This window comes from Apteryx rowi, unplaced genomic scaffold (assembly GCF_003343035.1).
Source record: "Apteryx rowi isolate R43461 unplaced genomic scaffold, aptRow1 scaffold_1103, whole genome shotgun sequence".
NCBI classification, from domain to species: Eukaryota; Metazoa; Chordata; class Aves; order Apterygiformes; family Apterygidae; genus Apteryx; species Apteryx rowi.
In genome coordinates, this window is record NW_020447313.1 from 129,704 (window position 1) to 136,298 (window position 6,595).

Consider the following 6,595-nt stretch of genomic DNA (forward strand, 5'->3'; position numbering starts at 1 on the left):
CCCCATCCCGCGGCACCGGGCACCCCCGGTCCCGGCCGCCGGGTCACGTACGGGGTCAGAGGTCAAGGGTCAGGGCCGCCAGCCCGGTACCGCGGCGCGCGCCCATGGAGGGAAAGGGGGGGGGGCGGGGAAAAAGGCGCGAACGCCGCGACCCGGAAGCCGCGGGCGAGCGGGGCGGAAGTGACGCTCTCGCGGCGCGTAGCCGTGGCAACCGGGGCGCGGGCGCCGCTCCGCCGTTGCCATGGGAACCGGGGGGGGGAGGGCCCAAAACTTGGGGGTCCCATGAGGGGGGCCGAGCCCCACACTGGGACCCCGGGGGACCTCAGGGAGCCCCATGGGGGTCCGAGCCCCACAGCAGGACCCCGAGGGGACCCTGGGGAGCCCCATGGGGGGTGTCAAGCCCCACACCGGGACCCCAAGGGGACCCCAGGGAGCCCCACGGGATGTCAGGCCCCACACTGAGACCCCCAGGGGACCCCGTGGAGCCCCGTGGGGGTGCAAGCCCCACACTGGAACCCCAAGGGGACCTGGGGGAACCCCATGGGGGGTCCAAACCCCACACTGAGACCCCAGGGAGCCCCATGGGGGTCCGAGMCCCACACCGGGACCCCATGGAGCCCCGTGGGGGTGCCGAGCCCCACACTGAGACCCCAAGGGGACCCCAGGGAGCCCCACGGGAGTCCGAGGCCYGCACTGGGACCCCATGGAGCCCCATGGGGGTCCCAACCCCACACCAGGAGCCCAAGGGACCCCGCGGAGCCCTGTGGGGTGTCAGGCCCCACAGCAGGACCCCAAGGGGACCCCCCGGAGCCTCATTAGGGGCTGAGCCCCACACCGGGACCCCGACCGGCAGTACCCCCAGCTTGGGACGGGGGTCGGGGGTGACGCCACGCGTCGGGGTGCGCGGGCGCCCCAGCGGGACCCCGCCGCCGGCCCCCTCCCGCCCCCTGCGCCGCCGCCTCGCAGGTGCCGGCGGCCGGCGCGAAGCCTCCCCCGCTTCCGGCCCCCCGCGCTGCGGGTCGGGACCCCGACGGCGGCCGAGGCGTCACCCACCCCGCAGCCTTCGCTCGCCTTCCTGCCGCGGTGGGCGCGCGTGGGGGGAGAAGGGGGCGGAGGTGCGAGAGAGGAAGGGGGCTTGGCGAGGCCTCGCCGCTCCATTTTAAGGGCTCTCGGGGTTTCGGAGGCGCTGACTGGTGCAGCCGGGCCCCTCACCGCCGTCGCCGGCGGGTATAAAAGGCCACCGCGGGGGCGGACGTGCCGGTTCTCGGCGGCGGATCTCGTGTGGGCTCGCCATGGCCGCAGCGGTGACCTTCGCCTTGGTGTTGGCCGTGGCGGGAGGTAGCGAGCTGGGGACCCCGTGGGGACAGGGGTCCCGTGGGGACGGGCATCCGGCGATGGCGGGGACGGGGGTCCCACATGGGGATGGGCACCCAGGGATGGAGGGGACAGGGGTCCTGTGGGGATGGGCACCCAAGGATGGCAGGGATGGGGGTCCCACACAGGGACGGGCACCCAGGGATGGAGGGGACAGGGGTCCTGTGGGGACAGGCACCCGGGGGCAGCAGGGATGGGGGTCATGTGTGGGGACGGGCACCCAGGGGTGGCAGGGATGGGGGTCCGTGTGGTGTGGGCACCCAGGGCGGCGGAGACGGGGTCCCAGGGATGGCGGGGACGGGGGTCCCCATGGGGACAGGCACCCGTGGACAGCAGGGATGGGGGTCATGTGTAGGGACGAGCACCCAGAGGTGGCTGGGATGGGGGTCTGTGTGGTGTGGGCACCCAGGGCGGCGGAGACGGGGTCCCAGGGATGGCGGGGACGGGGGTCCCCATGGGGACAGGCACCCAGGGACAGCAGGGATGGGGGTCACACGTGGGTACAGGCACACAGGGGTGGCGGGGACAAGGGTCTGCGTGGGGACAGGCACCCAGGGATGGCAGGGACGGGGGTCATGTGTGAGGACGAGCACCCAGGGATGGCGGGGATGGGGGTCCCGTGTGGGGACGGGCACCTGGGGACAGCGGGGATGGAGGTCCGTGTGGGGACGGGCACCCGGTCCCACCACCCTGCTAACCGCCCCCGTCCCTCTGCGACAGCGCTGGCCACGCACGCCGCGGTGCTCCACCGGTGCCACGACGAGGAGATCTGCCCCATCCCCTGGGACAGCTCGGTGAGGACAACTGCCACCGCCGCGCTTTGGGGACACGATATTAGCCAGGGGGGAGGAGCTGGGGGGGGGGGACACGGGTGGGTCCCGCTGAACCTCCCCGCTCTCCCCCTTTTTGCAGTGGGATCTGGCCGACGGAGCCCAAGAGGCGCTGGCGCCGGGGAAGAAATGCGCCCTGTGCACCAAAATCCTGCAGCAGATCAAGAAGGCGGCAGGCGAAGAGCCCGACGAGGTGGGTCGGGTGGCCGGCGCGGGGCCGGTCGGGGGGGGGACAAGATGAGACAAGACGAGACGCCCCGGCGGCCCCGCTCACGCCGCCACTCTTGCCCGCAGGACGCCGTGCGGACGGCGCTCGCCGGCGCGTGCAAAGCCGTGGGCCGGCGCCTGGGCCGCGTGTGCAAGTGGCTGGTGAAGAAATACGGCGAGCAGATCGTGCAGGCGCTGGAAGACGGCCAGGACCCCCAGGACGCCTGCAGAGCCATGCGACTCTGCAAGGGCTGAGAGCCCCGCGGCAGCACCCCCCTCCTTCCCCACACACCGCACGGCGGCCCCCAGCGCTCCGGGGCTTTGCCGACAGCTTGGTCCATCCGCCCCCACCATCCCCGTCCCCGTCTCCGTCCCCATCCCGGTGCAATAAAGCCTTTCGCCCGYACGCCGGGTCTCCTGGGGCCGGTGTGCCAGCAGAGCCCCCCCCCCCTCCCCAGACCCCTTCTTTTTGGGGAAAGGGGGTTGTGTTGGGTGCAAAGGACGATCCCTGCTCCGGCCCGGTGTTTCGTATCGGATTTTTATTTGGTCCGCGCGCACRTGCGGCGGAGGGCGGCCGGGCACCGCCGGCCCCTCAGTCCTCCTTCTCGTCGCCGTGCGTGATGATGTAGCACAGGGACTTGTAGTCGATGTTGCCGGCCACGTCGATGGGCGTCACGGCGAACATCTGCTCCACCTGCGTGGGGACGCGTGTCCCGGGGGCTGCGGCATGTCGGGATCCCGGGGACAGGGCCGTGCGGGGCACACGGGGACCTCGGGGATGGGTCCGTGCAGGATGCACAGGGACCTTGGGAATGGGGCCATGCGGGGCACATGGGGATCTCAGGGATGGGACACATGAGGACATTGGGGACGGGTCCCTGTGGGGCACACGGGGATCTTGGGGATGGGTCCGTGTGGGGTACATGGGTTCCTCGGGGACAGGGTCCACGCAGGCCACATGGGGACCTCGGGGATAGGTCCATGCAGGACAGACAGGGACCTCAGGGACAGGACCTGTGGGGGGCACACGGGGACCTTGGGGATGATCCATGCGGGACACACGAGGACCTTGGGGACGGATCCATGGAGGGCACATGGGGACCTTGGGGACAGGATCTGTGTGATGCACATGGATATTTTCGGGATGGGTCCATGTGGGGCACATGGGGACCTTGGGGATGGGTCTGCATGAGGCACAYGGGGACCTTGGGGACAGGGTCCATGCGGGGCACACGCGTGGTGGGGACAGTGCCACCGGAGGGGAGCTGTCCTACCTCCTCAGGGGAGAACTTGTCCGCCTGCGTCAAGAGGAGCTGCTTAAACCTGCCGGAAGCGGCAAGGGCTGAGCCGGGCCACCGTCCCCGTCCCCTCCATGGGGACAGAGGCGACGCGGCGTCCCCAGGTCCCCGGGGGCGCCGCTGCCCCAACTCACTCATCCTTGTTGATGGTGCCGGTGCCGGCGGGGTCGAAGAGCTTGAAGGCGTTGAGGATGGACTCCTCCGGGTCGGTGCCTGCGGTGGGGGGGGGACACGGATGAGGCCGGGGACGCGCAGGGGCACCCGGGGCGGGCGGCGGGTTGTGGGGTGGGGTGGGGGAGACGCCGCTCACCGTTGAGCTTCTCGCCGAAGAGCGTCAGGAAGACGGTGAAGTTGATGGGCCCCTTGCCCTCCTTGAGCATCTCCTCCAGCTCCCCGTCGCTCACGTTCAGCTTCCCTGGGGGACAGGGARGGACGGGGATGGGCAGGTGACTCGGCGGTGGCCGGGGGGGGACCCCGGCCAGGGCCGCCCCGGCGCCCACCACCAGCCCCGCTCACCCAGCTGCGCGTAGGTCTCCCGGAGGTCTGACTTGGAGATGATCCCATCGCGGTTCTGGTCGATGCAGCTGAAGGCCTGGCGGGGGGGAGGCGGCAGAGCGGGTGTTGGGGCTGCTGGCGGGGGGCAGCCAGGACCCAACGCTGGTACCTCCTTGAACTCCTGGATCTGCGACTGCTCGAACATGGAGAAGACGTTGGAGGAGCCCCGCCGCGCCCGCTTGGCGGCCGCCCTGCCGCGCGTGCCGGCCTTCCTGCTGGCCTGCGYGGGATCCGCCTCACCCACCGCCCGGCCAGCGCCCGGCCCCTCTTTGGCCGCAGCCAATCGGGGCAGGGCACTGGGGAGCCTTTTTTTGGCCACAGCCAATCAGAGCGTGGGAGACCCTTTATTTGGCCGCAGCCAATTAGAGCACAGGGAATCCTTTATTTGGCTGTAGCCAATCAGAGCGCAGGCGAGCCCTTCTTTGGCCACAGCCAATCAGAGCGCAGGTGAGCCTTTCTTTGGCCACAGCCAATCACAGCGCAGGGAATCCTTTATTTGGCTGTAGCCAGAGCACAGGGAATCCTGCTGGCTGAGGGCTGCTGCCAATCAGAGCATGGGGAATCCTTTTTTTTGGCCACAGCCAATCAGAGTGCAAGGAATCCTTTTTTGGCTGTAGCCAATCAGAGCATATTGAAAATTTTTTTTTTTGGCTGCAGCCAATCAGAGCGCAGGGAATACTGCTGGGTGATGGCTGCCACCAATCAGAGCGCAGCGAATCCTAGTGCCCTCCTCCCATCTCCTTTTCAGTCACAGCCAATGAGAGGCCAAAGCACCYTGCTGGCTTTTGCTCAGAGCCAATCAGAGCACAGGGAGTTCCCCACCCCCCACCCCCAATCCGGGTGAGCCAATCAGAGCAGAAGGTTCTCCCCTGCCCTCCTCCAATGAGCTGGGGGGATCCCGCCTCTGCCGGGTGCTGCCTGCGGGTGCCCCTGCCCRGCCTGGGCAGCACTGCAGTCCCCAGGAGGGACAGTCCCTCGGGGGGGACACGGCCCCTTGGGGTCACACAGCTCCCGGGGGGGCGGACACGGCCCCCCGGGTGGCCCCARGAGCCCCAGACCCTCAGGGTGGTCCCAGACCCACTGGGGTGGCCCAGACCCCAGACTCATGGGTGGCCACCCACACYCAGGGTGGCCCCAACCCCCCAGGGTGGCCAAGGACACCCAGGGTGGCCCCAGATACCAAGGGTCCCCCAYTTCCTGAGTGGCCCCAGGCCCCCCAGGGTCCCCCCATGACCTGGAGTGTCCCCAGATCCCCAAGGTGGCCCCAGACCCACAGGGTGAACCCAACAACTTGTGGGGCTCCCACCCCGGGGTGTGCCCAGCTCCCTGGGGTTCCCCCATGCCCTGGGGTGTCCCCAGACCCCCAGGGTGCCCCCAGACCACCTGGGGTAGCCCCACACCCTAGGATGTCCCCAGGCCCCCAGGGTGGCCCCAGATCCTCGGGGTCGCCTCACATCGTGGGGTGGTCCCAGACCTCCCAGGGCAACCACAACACCCCGAGGTGCTCCCACCCCTGGGGTCCCCCCACATCTCCAGGGTCTCCCCACACCCTGAGGTGTCTCCAGACCCCCAAGGTGGCCCCAGACCCCCTGGGGTCTCCCCATGCCCTAGGGTGTCCCCAGCCCCCCAGGGAGTCCCCAGATCCTCAGGGTCAACTCACACCCTGAAGGGTCCCCAGCCCCCCAGGGTGACCCCAACACCCAGAGGTGCTCCCACCCCTGGGGTAGCCCCACATCCCCAGGGTCCCCCCACACCCCTGGGCGTTCCCAGCCCCCCTTGGTGCCCCCAGCCCCCCTTGGGTCCCCCCACACCCTGGGGTGTCCTCAGCCCCCCAAGGTGCCCCCAGCCCCCCCCAGGGTCCCCCCACACCCCAGGGTGCCCCCATTCCTCCCCGTCCCCCACGCGGGGCACCCGGCCCCTCTCACCATTGCCGCCGCTGGCTCTGCACCTCGGCCCCCCCCCGGGCAACTCCGGGTTTTATCCCCCCCGGCTTATCGCTCCGGAGCTAAATCCGGCGGCGGCCGGGGGGGGCGACCGAGCCAAATTTGGCACCRGCACCCGGGGCGCTGACACCGCTGAGGGCTGTGACGGACGCAAGCCAGGCCGGGACCCGCGGGTGCCCCGGAGGTGCCACCTCTATTTTCAGCTCCTTGGGAACGGAGCCAAGCCACGGCATCCTGGGAATGCCATGGGAAAAGGAGGGGGCCCCGTTTTCGGGGTCGGCCCCCGCGGAGCACCGCAGCACCCGAAAAAAAGCCGGGAGGATCCCGAGGATCCGGGCAAGAAGGAGGCAGCGCCGTCCCGCAGCCGGGTTTATTCAGCCCCCATTCG

General features: G+C 70.0%; 3 protein-coding genes across 3 annotated transcripts in view; 1 reads left to right on the forward strand and 2 right to left on the reverse strand.

Moving 5' to 3' along the window:
- POLD2 (DNA polymerase delta 2, accessory subunit) overlaps positions 1 to 154 on the reverse strand; it is a 7,425-nt gene extending 7,271 nt beyond the window's left edge. Inside the window, exon 1 of the mRNA XM_026076468.1 lies at positions 52 to 154. The gene's annotated coding sequence lies outside the window, so the exon portion shown is untranslated. The remainder of the gene's footprint in view (positions 1 to 51) is intronic.
- A 1,060-nt stretch (positions 155 to 1,214) lies between these two features.
- LOC112971172 (antimicrobial peptide NK-lysin-like) lies at positions 1,215 to 2,815 on the forward strand. Its single transcript, XM_026076329.1, has 4 exons — positions 1,215 to 1,338; positions 2,095 to 2,168; positions 2,287 to 2,397; positions 2,499 to 2,815. Exons 1-4 carry the CDS (start codon positions 1,293 to 1,295, stop codon positions 2,664 to 2,666), a joined length of 399 nt encoding a protein of 132 aa, XP_025932114.1. The 5' UTR covers positions 1,215 to 1,292; the 3' UTR covers positions 2,667 to 2,815.
- Positions 2,816 to 3,003: 188 nt separating this feature from the next.
- On the reverse strand, positions 3,004 to 4,424 carry MYL7 (myosin light chain 7). Its single transcript, XM_026076406.1, has 6 exons — positions 4,374 to 4,424; positions 4,226 to 4,301; positions 4,020 to 4,124; positions 3,844 to 3,922; positions 3,686 to 3,734; positions 3,004 to 3,105 (listed from the first exon to the last, which is right to left on the reverse strand). Exons 1-6 carry the CDS (start codon positions 4,407 to 4,409, stop codon positions 3,004 to 3,006), a joined length of 447 nt encoding a protein of 148 aa, XP_025932191.1. The 5' UTR covers positions 4,410 to 4,424.
- Positions 4,425 to 6,595: the final 2,171 nt, after the last annotated feature.

Excerpts from the sequence above, each read along its gene's own strand:
- MYL7 (XM_026076406.1), bottom strand. The coding sequence starts at position 4,409 with ATGTTCGAGCAGTCGCAGATCCAGGAGTTCAAGGAG. Across the intron at positions 4,125-4,225 it reads GGAGACCTACGCGCAGCTGG|GGAAGCTGAACGTGAGCGAC; the intron begins GTGAGCGGGGCT and ends CCTGTCCCCCAG. Across the intron at positions 3,735-3,843 it reads GGCACCATCAACAAGGATGA|GTTTAAGCAGCTCCTCTTGA; the intron begins GTGAGTTGGGGC and ends CGCTTCCGGCAG.
- LOC112971172 (XM_026076329.1), top strand. The coding sequence starts at position 1,293 with ATGGCCGCAGCGGTGACCTTCGCCTTGGTGTTGGCCGTGGCGGGAG. Across the intron at positions 1,339-2,094 it reads GGTGTTGGCCGTGGCGGGAG|CGCTGGCCACGCACGCCGCG; the intron begins GTAGCGAGCTGG and ends CCTCTGCGACAG. Across the intron at positions 2,398-2,498 it reads CAGGCGAAGAGCCCGACGAG|GACGCCGTGCGGACGGCGCT; the intron begins GTGGGTCGGGTG and ends TCTTGCCCGCAG.